At 50.4% G+C, this 13,957-nt stretch overlaps 1 protein-coding gene across 1 annotated transcript in view; it reads left to right on the top strand.

Moving 5' to 3' along the window:
- The window catches only part of ARNT2 (aryl hydrocarbon receptor nuclear translocator 2), a 149,910-nt gene that overhangs the window by 32,135 nt on the left and 103,818 nt on the right, over positions 1-13,957 (top strand). The window contains exon 5 of the mRNA XM_007447062.1: positions 3,526-3,739. Within this exon, the coding sequence (XP_007447124.1) occupies positions 3,526-3,739 (214 nt within the window). The remainder of the gene's footprint in view (positions 1-3,525; positions 3,740-13,957) is intronic.

Here is a 13,957-nt window from a genome sequence, read left to right as displayed (position 1 = left end):
TTCACTAGGAAACGCTCTTCCAGGGGTGTTTGTCTGACTTTGCGTCCTCTGCTTTTTTAATTTCCCATGTACCTTAATAAGGCATCACTCAAAAAAAGACATTGTGCTTAGCATGCTAATACAGGAAAAAGCCAAGCAAAACCACAGTTCTTCTGCGGTAGAATAGCGGTGGTGATCAAAGTTTTGGTAGCCGTCACAATAATCATAGTGGCAAGGATCCTAACAGCCAGCACTTAGGCCTCTGCCCTGAGCCGGGTCCAAGTCAGATCCTTCTGTGCAGGATTTCATTCAATCCTTATTCTAGCCCGAGGAGGAAGCCTCTGTAATTCATCCCTGCTTTAGAGATGAGCAAGTGGAGACTTAGAAAGCGTCAGTCCCCTGCTCAGTGGCGGGGCCAGGAGCTGACACAGGTTGGTCAGACCCCAAAGCCATAGATTTAACGCTGTACTAGTAGCTGCATAGTTGGGAAGAGCAAACCCAGGAAATGGTTAGCGGGAAGGTGTTTTGTAACTTGACCGTCCCTGCGCTGGAAGGGCCTGTGTTCTGGGTCACGGTTCTCCACCATGCTGGTCAGTAGTAGCGCAGATCATCAGATGCTCTCGGCTTCTGTTTGCTCATCTGTGGATGAACGTGAGCTTTCTGCCTTCCTGACTCTGAGGGGTGCTGCAGGGTAAAGGAGATGATGGGCTTGAGAGCACTTCATATATGGTGCAGGCAGGGGAAAGGGAAGTGATGTGCTGTCGGGGATGCAGGCAGGAAGTGTTAGGTCTCGTCGGGGGCTTCTCGGGAGAGAGCTGGCCCTGGCAGGCTGTGAAGGAGCCCCAGAAGATGCACAGAAACGGGGGAGAGGAAGGGATTCGACACGAGCAGACCAGTGAGCACAGAGCCTTGGAGGAACAGGTGAGGAAGGCGTGTCCAGAGACAGAATCGTTTATTCTGCCAGTATGAAGAATCTATTCATGTCACAGGACTTAGGTTTAGAAAAAGAGCAAAGAGAGAGGAGCTAACGTGTATTCCTGTGTGGCAGGCATTTTAGCAAAGGGCTTGGGTCATCCCAGGGCCCCCGTGTTCCTCACCTCGAGGTGTGAGGAGGTGTGGCAGCGGAGTGACCCTCGCTGGGAGGCCACGGGGCCCGGTGGTCCAGGGCACAGGGCCCAGCCTCTTTCCACCTCTGTAAAAGGACCGCAGTGATGGCTCCCACCTGGCTGGGTCGTGGAGACAGGTCAGGGAGGCAGCAGAGGAGAATGTTTAACACGGGGCCACAGTGGGATGAAGGATGGAGAGCTGGCAGGTGAGCGGACAGAAATGCATTATGCACCTCCTGACCACTAGGATCGTGAAAAGCTTTTCCTCTGCATTTCTTTAATCCTTACGTGGACCTGCCAGGGTCCATATTTGACCTTAATCTCTTTACCTGTAAGTGACTGAGGATTAAGAAAGTGAAGAGAAGAGAGAAGGCAGTGGTGCAAGTTACATGAGTCCTCCCCATCTTTCTCTCTCGGTTCTTAGGTAGGTTGTCAATGACAACGACAGCTACATGTGTTCAGTGCCTACTGTGTGCCAAGCCTTTACTAAGTCCTTCACGTGTAAGATCTCACTGAAGCTCACAAAATCTCACTGAAAAAAACGTGTGAAAAAGCGGAAGCCGAAGATGTTCAGTAGGGAGCCCAGACTTGCACGGTGAAGTGGAAGGGCCATAGCTGATGGTCTCCTTTTATGCCACAGTCCGTGCCTTTAGACCTAACTGTTGGCTTAACTGGAGAATACAGGCAAGGCTTATTCTGGATTCAGGGCACAGGACCTGAATGAGTAATGAGTAATGAGTGACGTGCTCCCGGAAGACAAAAACCGGGGAGGAGGGTGTAGAAGGAGGGGCCCGTGATGAGGGTGAGGCTCTGTTCCATAAGCCCTTCCCACAGTCCTTGCAAAAGGGCTGAAACTGTGAAAACCTACATGGAGGCATCAGCGTCCACTTCCTCTCCTCCAAAGACAGAGAATTCTCTACTTTCCCAGACAGCCTGTTTCATTTTTTACAGTCCTTCCTGTTGGGAAGATCTTCTGCATACTGAAAGTAAAACCGCTGACCCAATCTTCTGAACCGAGTAAGCATCTGAGAGACGTGGAACAGCAGAAGGGCCAAGCAAGAGAAATGGACAAAATAAACTTTTCTTTAAACACATGCTCGTACAGCCTGCTTCCACCTTAGATTCCCAGACAGAGGATGTTACAGTTCTGACTCAGCCAAAGGCTCAGAGTCACTGGCAAATCTCCCCAGTTTCTGCTCCCCAGCAGACTCACATTTTCTAATTTTCTAATTTTCGGGCTTTTGGAGCCCCCTCGGGATGGGCACTGAGGGTGGGGTCAGATGCTCTAGACTCCACGTCTTTCGCCTCCATGCAGATGGCCCTTAACTCTGTGTTACAGCGGGGCTTCCACCTGAGATTACACGTGAACAAAGGATTCCCAGGAAAAAGTGTTTGGCAACCACTGACTGGAAGGATCCCTTTGTTCTTTGGGCCCTGAGCAGTGTGTGAGGTTGTTAGAGAGGCGGCTATGGACCCCAGCACACGGGGAAGAGATAGCCCCCCAACTCCTGCAGGAACGGAGCCCCTTTCATCCAGCAGGAAAGGGCTCCTGAGCTTGATGGGAGAATGACAGGGTAGGTAGCCACACCTGAGCTGCCTGCAGGCCCTGCAAAGAGAAGACTTTTTAAAAGAGTTGACTTTGCCCCCTCTATGTCCCTCTCGGGATGATGGCCAGGCTTTCTGCCGCCCATTCATTGATCCCCAGCAGCTTCCTTCCTGCCTTCACTGACAGTCATGAGCTCTGTGAGTGTGACTCCAGGGCTGGTGCAGTCAACCTCTCTTCTCACCGTAAAGTGACATAGACAATGCTAGGTGGCCTGCCCCCTTCTGGGATTACTCTGAGAGTCTGTTGAGATGTTGGCTGTCAAGGAGTCCTGGAAGTTTGACAGACATGCAGATGTAAGGTGATACTCTTATATCCGCCGCCAGCATTCAGCTCAGAAAGGAAGGAAGAGAAGAATGAGCGCAATCTGAGTGTGGCAGGTGGTGGCTGGGGAGACACCTGGTGCCTTTCCTTCTCTCCTCCCACTTTCCCATGGCCCCTCCCTCCCTTCCATGAGCCCCGTGTGTACCGGGCCCTTCTGCTCCAATGACGCGACTGTAGTTTGAATATGTAGGTGAGGCCATTCACACCTCTGACAACCCAACACCTCCTGGTGATCACTTCTTGCTCTCTCATTCCCCTGGGCTGGAAATTTCCTCTCTCCCTAAGAGAGGGCTGGTTAAGACAGGGTTAACAGTGTTTGGAGTAGCTGTATCTTAGGGCTAGTATAAGCTTCATGCATTTTTACAGCTCATTTTCCCAAAACAAAGAAAAGCCCCAAAACTGTTTGTGTATCACAATGAATTTCTGAGTAAAAGTTCAAGGTTGCTAATAAGACTGTTTAATTGGCCTGGGTTTGTCCATGCTTGGTGCTAATCATGATTTTTTTCTTCCCAGGAACTGAAGCATCTCATCCTTGAAGCGGCTGATGGATTTCTGTTTGTAGTGGCGGCTGAGACGGGGAGAGTGATTTATGTGTCTGACTCCGTTACCCCCGTGCTGAACCAGCCCCAGTCCGAGTGGTTTGGGAGCACCCTCTATGAACAGGTGCATCCTGACGATGTAGAGAAGCTGAGAGAGCAGCTGTGCACCTCAGAAAACTCAATGACAGGTCAGTGTAGCTCTCTCTCTCTCTCTCTCTCTCTCTCTCTCTCTCTCTCAAGACTTTTCCCTGGAGAAAAATTACTTTCATTAAACATATCAGGAAGCTGGAGGTCAGAAAAAATTGCCTACAGGTGAGGGATGTATTTGACTTAGCTTGTGTAATAGCTTCATTCATCCTGTAATGTTTTAAAACTTCATTTTTAATACATGATTTTTTTCCTATATTTTACCTGCAATTAAGGCATGTCGCTCTTAGGAACGTTGACACATTAGTCACAACCACATGCTCTGAAATGAGGGTTATGCCTCAAGTGTATGATTATTTGTGAACCTGATTATAGGCACTGATTTCCCAGACCTTACTTACCAGAAGTGAAATTTCTCATTGAGACGTTTAAATACAGTCAGCTCTGCTCTAACACAAAATACATGTCATAAAAATCACTGCAGTAAACAGAATCATGAAACAAAACCCACAGGGCTTAGTGGGAGAAAGTGGGCTAGGAACACAACACTCAAAAATTTGTCAGTGACAGGTAAGAACAAAACTAGGAACCTGATAAAAATGGGAGCACAGGTTGACACATAAATATGGCACTTGACCTGGAAACTGACTTGAAGTTTACTTATGGAAGTGAGCCTCAGAAGGGCTGCTACTTGGGTGTTCCTGTGAAATGGTGCAAGGACAGTCATGTGAAATCAGGCAGAAATCAAAAACTCTAACACCAGATGTTGGACAGGTATGGCTCATAACACACACAGTAAATTGAGACGGCTGCTGTGTGCCTGAGTGTGTGCATTTTGTGGATTCCTATGTGGCTGAGTTCAGCTGGGTGCAGTTTTCTATGTTCATCTAGTATTTCTTGCAGATGAAATCATGCGTAAGCAAACACAAAATTCACATTCTGTTCAAATTGTCCCCCAATGTATCAATGGCATTGGAACAGATTTGCATTTTCAAAACAAGTGTTACAGTAGAGCTGACTTATACCATAATACTTGCATTCCACTTTATGATAGATCTGTTTGTGCAGTGGTGTTCTTCCTGCCACACTGAGAGCTACTGGCTTCTCATTCACTTCTGTGTCTGCCTGCAGAGCCTTACTCAGTGCTTGGCATGCAGTAGGCATTCAGCAGAAGCCTGGTGAGCAAATGAGGCAGTGTTTTGCTCATTGTAGTAGTCTGCTAGGGCTGCCATAACAAAATACCACAGAATGAGTGGCTTAAGCAACTGACATTTATTTTCTCACAGTTTTGGAGGCTGAAAGTCCAAGATAAAGGTGTTGACAGGTTTGGTTTCTGGTGAGACCTCTCTCCCAGGCCTGTAGACGGCCGCCTTCTCACTCTATGCTCACGTGGACTTTCCTCTGTGTCCACACATCTCTGGTGTCTCTCCCTCTTTATTTATTTATTTTTGGCTGCATTGGGTCTTCGTTGCTGCACGCGGGCTTTCTCTAGTTGCGGCAAGCAGGGGCAGCTCTTCGTTGCGGTGTGCAGGCTTCTCATTGCAGTGGCTTCTCTTGTTGCGGAGCACGGGGTCTAGGCGCATGGGCTCAGTAGTTGTGGCTTGCAGGCTGTAGAGCACAGGCTCAGTAGTTGTGGCCCACAGGCTTAGTTGCTTCCCGGCATGTGGGATCTTTCTGGACCGGGGCTCGAACCTCTGTCCCCTGCATTGGCAGGCTGATTCTTAACCACTGCTCCACCAGGGAAGTCCCACTCCCTCTTTCTTCTTATAGGGACACCAGACCTACTGGATTAGGGCCGTACTCTCTTGACTTTATATGACTTTCTTCACCTCCTTAAAGGCCCCGTGTCCAAATACAGTCACATTCTGAGGTTCTGGGGGGCTAGGATTTCAAGATATCAATTTAGGGGGGACACAGTCCAGTCCATAACACCTATGATAATACTGAATCAGCTGTTGTCAAAAGTGACAGCAGTACCACTGTTTCTGAACAATAATAGTCATTTTCTCAGTGTTGGTTATCAACGATACATGAAAAGGAGGGAGAAGATAAAGGATTAAGGTGTGAGGACAGAGCCTACATTGTGCTTATCTCGTGTCTCCTGAAATGGTGACACGTGACCGTACTTGTAAAACAACGGCGCTGAAACAGATGCAAAGAAAGACGTGCTCTGCCATCCCCCAGCCTGGGATGAATTAGAGAACTCCCTGTAGAAATCCTTGGGAACACACCTTGTAAAGTTAGATATCTGGGAGGGATGTGAAAGGGAAATAAAGCAGCCAGGAAGTGTTGGTTTGACAGCTGAAATCACCTTCTGTGGAAAGAGCTGTCTTTTTCCAGACTTCAGTGTTTGAACACAGGATGTGGCTTTTTGAAACCAGTCAGGAGACCCAGCTGGAGCAGTTGGTGGGGGAAGTGATGGTCAAGGGCAGGTCAGGCTCTGGGTCAAGGGTTTAGCTAGCGGGCTCACCAGAGTTGGGTGGACCCTTCTGTCTGTGGGAAGTCTTAATGTGTCTGGCAATGTTTAAAGGGGCAGAGTGAACCACATTTGGACAGAAATGTCCCTGGAGTGGGCACTGGATGGTGGCCTTGGCATCCTTTACCTCCAAAAAGTTCCTTGTGCTCTTTCGTGGCTTTTTTTCTTTTTCCTTTCCTCTCTTTCTTCCTTTCTTTCTTCCTCCCTTCCTCCCTCCCTCCCTCCCTTCCTTCCTCTTTCTCTCCCCTTTTTTTTTCTTTCTTTTTTTCTAAGAACACCGAACACGAGATCCCTCCTTACTCCATTTTAAAGTGCACGTTACTGCATCATTAACTATAGGTACCGTATTGAAAGCAGATCTCTAGAACGTACTCATCTTGCATAGCTGAAACTTTATACCCATTAAGCACAAACTCCCCATTTCCCCTTCCCCCCAGCCCCTGGTAACCACCATTCCCCTCTCTGCCTCGATGAGTTTGACTACTTTAGGCACCTTGTATAAGAGGAATCAGCAGCATTTGTCCTTCTGTGACTGGCTCATTTCATTTAGCATACTGTCAGCTAGGTTCAAACCTATTGTCACAAATGATAAGACTAACTTCTTTAAGGCTGGAAAATATTCCACTGTATGTATATACCACATTTTCTTTATCCATTCATCTGTCAGTGGGCATTTGGATTGTTTCTGTATCTTGACTATTGTGAACAATGCTGCAGTGAACGTGGGAGTGCAGATAGCTCTTTGAGATCCTGCTTGCAGTTCTTTTGGATATACACTATAGCCAGAAGTGGGGGCTGCTCCCAGGCAGGGTTAGTTCTCACCCAGGCTCTCCTCATATAACAAAAAAGGTGTTTACTAGAAGCTCTAAGTTTATGTTCTACTAGCTTTGCAACACCAGCAGAAACTGTTAGCCTTCCCAGTACTTCCAGCAAATGTCCCAGGATTGGCTCTCTTGGATCAGCTTGGGACACCTGCCCTCCCCTATTCCGGTGGCTAGGGAGTCTGAGCCAGGGTGTGAGGCCAGCTTCTCCATCCAAGGCACCTGGACCCAAGAGGTGGGGAGATGTGATTTCCCAGAGGAAATTAGGGCAGTCACTAAAAGTTGGCCCTGGCTGGGAGAGCCAGGCTCTGGGCGTTAGAAGTGATGCCCGTGGGGAAGGATGGGCGTTCTCCTGGAGAACGGGGAGCACCTTGTCCTCTTACTGGGAATGCTGGGGATATTGGGGTTACAGGATTCTGAGCTGAAGATGGAGCCAGTGTCAGTTATGAAGGAGGGTAGTGATCAGGTAAAAGTTTGATGGAGGGAGGGGCTGCAGAAATAATTACTGTGGGTCTTGGAGTGACCTGAGCCCCAGCTCACTGTATGGAAGGAGAGGAACCAAGGAGAGGCCCAGGCTTTCTACGTGGTGGCAGAGCCTCTGACTATAACTGGATGTGCCCAAGGGGTGGGGTCAGAGGGCAAGCAGCGCAGCGAGCTGCCCAGCAGAGTGCAGAGAGAGCGAGTCCTTCTCTGTATCTTCCATGATCCATCCGAAGACCCCACCCACTCACCACCACTGTGGCTGCTGAACTCTGGAAAGCCCTGATCCTGGCTAGCAGAAACTGGAAACGCCTTGTCAGTGACACTGTGCTTGCGCAGGAAGTGCCTGGCGGCCCCGGCTGAGAAGCAGACGTGGAAGAGGATAACCCGTGGCTTCGTCAAGACTAGGTTTATTTGGCCCATTTCCCCACTTTGCTCTTCTGTGGCTCTGTTTCTGCTTGACTCTTCCTTCATTCAGAGAATTGGGTCAGCCTTTTGGTTCAGTATAGGGAAGAACTTTGCAATAGTTAGAACTGTCCAAAGGCACAAAGAGTGTAAGCCAAGGCTGGATTAACCTTCCTTCCTTCCTTCCTTCCTTCCTTCCTTCCTTCCTTCCTTCCTTCCTTCCTCCCTCCCTCCCTCCCTCTCTTCCTTCCTTTCTTTTCCTTCCTTCTTTCCTCTTTCCCCCTCTTTCTTTATCCAGTCACTACTTTTTAAAAATCATTGGGGACTTCCCTGGTGGCGCAGTGGTTAAGACTCTGTGCTCCCAACGCAGGGGGCCCGGGTTCGCTCCCTGGTCAGGGAACTAGATCCCACATGCATGCCGCAACTAAGAGTTCACATGCCACAACTAAGGACCCTGCCTGCCGCAACCAAGACCTGGTGCAACCAAATAAGTAAATAAATATGTTTTTAAAAAATCATTTATTCATTCATTCAACAATTACCTGTTTTGCATGGCCATAGAAAGGTCATTTGGGATGCAGCCTCTCCTTCCCAGTCACCGACAGGAGTTTCCAGCTGTTGTTGAATGAATGGACCCCCATTTCTTAATTGTTCCAAATTATTTGTGATAATTTGGGGAGAGCCCCAGCCAGGTTGGTCCCTGAGGCCCTTGGCTGGAAAGCTCTTGTGCATGATTCACATGTCCCAGTCAGCTGTGATTAAGCTTCCCTATCTCCCCGAGAGCTTCGCTGAAGTCCAGAGATACTTTCAGCCTTGGATCACAGGATTTGGCCGGGCCGTGGTCCGGGCACAGATAGCAGCGCACCAGGAAGCCGTGCTCAGCCAGCTCTGCCGGCTGACCTGTCATCACGCTGTTTCTGGGAGAGGTTAAAGATGCTGCATCTGCTGTGCAGTCTCCCTGCTCGTCCGCGAGAGGGGACGCCTGTGGGACCCATCGCACGTTTTGCCCTTATTTTCTCACTCAACCCTAACAGTGAACTATTAATAACTATAACAAACTCTCTTACATTCTTATAGCACGCTTCTACCACTTTAGTGGATGTGAACCCGGGCTGCACCTGCATCTCCTAAGAGCACCTTAGAAATCACAGGCCCCCTGGGCCTAGACTCAAGAGTACATTTTAATGAGATCCCCAAGGGATTTATATGCACATTCTAGATTGAGAAGCCCTGAACTAAAGAATTTAGCAAGTTGTGGTTGGGGTCTTGCAGCTGCTGGGGTCGGGGACCTCCTTCAACTGCTGGGACCGGCAGGAAGCGGTGGGGTTGGCCCCAGCAACCTCTGCTGTCCGGCTTGGATTTGCCCAGCCCTCAGGCCCGAGGCCAGGCCTTTGGGGAGAGCAGTTGGAGGAGCAGCCCTTGGAGGCTTGATGCCCAGGGCACTGGCTGGCCAGGCAGGGGCATGAGCATGCACAGAGCCGCCTGCAGCCCTGGGACCTCGTTCTGCAGTCCACACATGGCAGACTCCCCACCAGGGTCAGGAGGAGGTCTGCAGGGTCGGCAGCTGGCACGTCCTCCCCTGCAGACGAGGAGGGGAGCACGGAGCTGAGGGCGGTGCCCACCCCGCGCCCTCGCGGACCCTCTGGAGCAGAAGCAAACCAGTTACGCATGGCGCCGCAGAGGACAGCAGGCCCACCTGCGAAAATAGCTGGCGGTAGTCAGCATTCAGCCTCACCCACCCAAGGCAGCTGGGCCTCCTTCGTAACACCGTGCAAAGGAGGGCAAGCCGTGAGCCATGGCCGCTGAGCCTGCGCTCCGCAAATGGGAGAGGCCACAACAGTGAGAGGCCCGCATAACGCAAGGAAAAAAAAAAAAAAAAAAGGAGGGCAAGGACGAAACTGTGTTGGACTCAGCCTCGCAGTTGGGTCCTTCCGGGAAGAGTATCAGGCCAATAATTGGTCCCCCAGGGGTCCCATGAAGTCCACCCCTGTGATATCAGCTCTGGAAAAATATAGTCTGTTTCCAAATGTCAGTCATGAAGGTAACTTCATGAAAACCATACTTGCAAATCTATAGCTTATTTTCTTGGGAATAGCCACACTTAGTCTTTGCACTAACGCCAGACTCTGAACTCCTAAACACATTCATCAGTCCCTTTCTTGCCATATTAGGTAACGTGGATAAATGTGCCCCCCGCCCAAAAAAAATCCTTATTTTATCTGAGTCAACTATTAACACTGTTATTGGGTTTCTGCTGTTTTTTTTTTTTTTTTTTTTTTTGCGGTACGCGGGCCTCTCACTGATCTGGCCTCTCCCGTTGCGGAGCACCGGCTCCGGACGCGCAGGCTCAGCGGCCACGGCTCACGGGCCCAGCCGCTCCGCGGCACGTGGGATCCTCCCGGACCGGGGCACGAACCCGCGTCCCCCGCATCGGCAGGCGGACCCTCAACCACTGCGCCACCAGGGAAGCCCTCATTCACTTTTAAATAACTGAAAATTATATTTAAACACTGATGTGGATCAGTGGTTTTCCAAACTGTCTTGCTTGCTTTATTTCTCTTCTTACCCCTATAAAACGTGTCTTAGGATTTTGGCACTGTTGACAAGGGAAGGTGGGTAGACTTTGACCTTTCTGAGTTTTGTCCAGTTATGAAAGGATGGCTTCCCCCTCCCACCCTGTGCTTGAGATCATCCATCACACAATCAGGAGGAGAGGGGTTGAAGATGCGCTTTACTCTTTCTCTCTTTGTTCTGTTGGTTCATTCATTCATTCATGCAGCACATATTTATTGAGTACTAACTCACTTTGTGCTGAGTGTTGGGGATATAGTGATGAGCAAAACTGATGCAGTCTGGCTCTCCTGGAGGTTAAAGTTTAGTGGGGAAGAGAGACAGCAAAGAAATAATCACATGTAACACACACAACACACCGTGACAAGTGTTAAGGAGGAAAAGTCCAGCGGGGGCATGGAGAACAAATAACATAGGACCTGGCTCATCTGGGCAGCTTGGAGTGGGCTCTTGTGAGTGAATGAGGCTTAGTGACATCTGGGAGCTAAATGTTACCCGAGGAGACGGTGGAGGGTGAGGAGAATGGATGCTCAGTCCCAGAGCAGTAAGTACCCAGACCACTGCAGGTTTTCAACCAGAGGAGTCCCGGGATCCATGGTGCTTGTGAGAAGCTCACTCCGGCTACAGAGTGGATAACATGCTGTGTGGGAGCCAGCCTGGGTGGGGGGAGTCAAGGTAACGAGGGTGTGGGAATTATCCTGGGGCGGTGATGCAGACAGGGGTTAGGATGGTGTCTTAGTTTCCTTGAGATGCAGTCACAAATTACCACAAACTGGGCAGCTTGAAACAACAGGAATTTACTCTCTCACAGTTCTGGAGGGTAGAAGTCCAGAATCGAGAGGTCAGCAGGGTCGAGTCCTCCTGTAGGCTCTGGGGGAGACTCTCTCAGCTTCTGATGGTGGCCAGCAATCCCTGACATTCCTTGACTTGTAGACACATCACTCCCATCTCTGCCTTCTCATCACATGGCGTGTGTTGTCTCTGTGTCCAGAGTTGCCTCTTCTCGCAAGGATGCCAGATGTACTGAATTAGGAGCCACCCTGATAGAATATGACCTCATCTTAACTTGGTTATAGCTGCAAAGACCCCATTTCCAAATATTGTCACATTCACAAGTTCTGGGTAGATGCGCATTCTGCGGACCTACCATTCAACCCAGTACAGGAGGTGCAGGGGAGTCGGAGATTCAAGACATGTTTAGGCAGCAAAACCAACAGGGGGAGATGATCCACTGACCCTAGTTCTATCTCTACCCAAATTATGTTTAAAAAGCTGATGATCTAGGGCCTTTGGTGGCCTTTTGTTGCTGCCTGTATTGTCACTGACAAGTTCCTTCCACCAGAAGTGAGTTGGACTGGGGAGAGCTGGAGGTACCCCCTCAATGGTCCCGACTTGTCACGTTGAATCAAGTCACAAAGCTCATCCCTTCCTGTCATGCGTTTGCACCCCAGTGGATCCCTTTGGACCCATCAGCCTGCTTTCATGATCAACTTGGCTACAATGCAGAATGTGCTCGGTGTACAGTGCTGGGAGGCAAAGAGACTCAGTGTTGTTCCTTGTGTATAACTGTGGGTCACCCTGCAGCGTGAGTCGACAGTGTCACGACCCCAGGACTGGGTCTTGCAGCCCAGTGGGTGGGGTGGATTTTGCGTGCCCCTCCCCCAGCTATGCATGGTGCTCCTTCAGATCTGAGCCTCAGCAGAGGTAGGGCTGTGCTCTCCCAGTTCCTCTGCTTCATCCCCACCTCCTCTTCATTTCCTTCTGGCTGGACCTGCTGACGCTCACCCCCATCCATCTGAAGGAGGGGGAAGCCTGCCCGAAGGCAGGATACAGAGCAGCCTCTCAGAGCTGCTGGGGCCTGGCATTCAGTCACCCCTCCCGACCGGGATGGGCAGTCTCATTCCTGCCTCTCACGCTCCCTCCAGCTCCTAGCCTGGGCTTTTCCGTCTCTCTCTGCCTGCCCTCCTTCCGACCTGATTCACTGCGTGATATCTGAGTCCCGCCCACCGCCCCCTGTCTTGGGCCAGACCTGCCACTTTGCACTGTCTTCATGGACAGAGCAGAGCCAGCCACCGTCCAGAGCCAGGGCCAAGGCCGTGTTGTGCTGAGAGCACTGGAAGGTCGCCACGGCTGAGGGCGGGCTCAGATGGGGAGAGACCAGGGGTCCAGGTCAAGGCCTGAAGCTAGAGAGGGAGCTGGGCGATGCTAGGATGGCCAAGGGCAGTGAACAAGCAGGGCACATCTGAGAGGGGAGGTGGAGTTTGTCCTCCAGCTTGGGCCGTATTCTGCTGTGACACAGACCTGGCCTGCTCAGGCCTGTCTCTGCCCGTCTTCAAGGTACAGAATCAGTTTCCAGATGTAGGACTTAGACGGTTGGTGCAGCCACTGTGCCTGCGTTTCCTGAGGCTTCCTTTGGAGTCCGGCCCTGCAGCTAGGGCAGGGCACCCATCCCCTCGCCAGACCCAGACTCTTTTCTCTTCCTGTCCTTGCCTCCCCTTGTCTCAGGACCTGTCCTGCGTTGTCCGGAGTAACAGCTTGTTGGGAAAGGGTCCAAAACTTAAGTGTGCCCAGCTTTACAAGTCTGCAAGGGGCCTGCCTAGGAATGGCACTGAATGATTGGGTTTTCCATTCATCGTGGAGCACACCTCTGCAAGAGAAGTTACGGAGAGGCGCACAGACTCCTGCACAGAGGGGCTTCCAGGGAGGCAGGGAGGCATCTAGGGATGCAGGTGAAACAGCCGCCACTGGGAGTCTTGTGTTCATTGTATTTATGTACAGCCAAGTGGATTCTCCCCTTTGGTGTTAGAGAACCAGCCGCTCCCCCTTCAAGTGAGAGCCTCCCCAGGTGAATCGAGGGAGCCCTCGCCCTCTGCCCAGGCTGTGCCATTGCTCAGTCGGGCAGCCAGGTTTGAGAAGAGAGGGGAGGAGGGCTGCCATATCCAGGGAGAGAGCATTTTCCAGCCCATTATAAAGGTATGTGAATTAGACTTGAGAACTCTAAATCTTGCTTCAAATTCACGCCCAGATTTAACCGTATCAAAGAACCACTGATGCGTTTCTCTGAAACGCTAAAATCACCTCCTAAAGATCTGTCACCTCCTAAAGATCTGTTCTCTACATGCTCATTTCTGTATCCTGGCTTTTCTTGAACTGAGGAACATGCAGGAGGCGCTTGAAACACAGCTGCTTTGTAAATAAGTTTTTAAAATTCGCAGCCCCTGAAACAGTGGTTCTCAAGCTTGATGCACATCAGAATTTTGTTGGATGTTTTAAAAATTCTAATGTCAGGGCTTCACCACGTTTCTCTGATTTTCATTATGTTGCGGTCAAGCCCAGGCATCTGTATTTGTAAGAGCAGCCCTGGTGATTCCAGTGTGAACTAGAGGTGGAGAATTGCTGTATCCTGGTGTATCCCCAGCCAAATAAAACCCAATCCAATCAAATAATACAGCCCCGGGCTTCCCTGGTGGCGCAGTGCTTGAGAGTCCGCCTGCCGATGCAGGGGA

This window comes from Lipotes vexillifer, unplaced genomic scaffold (assembly GCF_000442215.2).
Source record: "Lipotes vexillifer unplaced genomic scaffold, Lipotes_vexillifer_v1.1 scaffold1339, whole genome shotgun sequence".
NCBI lineage: Eukaryota > Metazoa > Chordata > Mammalia > Artiodactyla > Lipotidae > Lipotes > Lipotes vexillifer.
The sequence above is the reverse complement of the archived record's forward strand: the minus strand, read 5'-3'. Positions and strand labels throughout refer to the sequence as shown.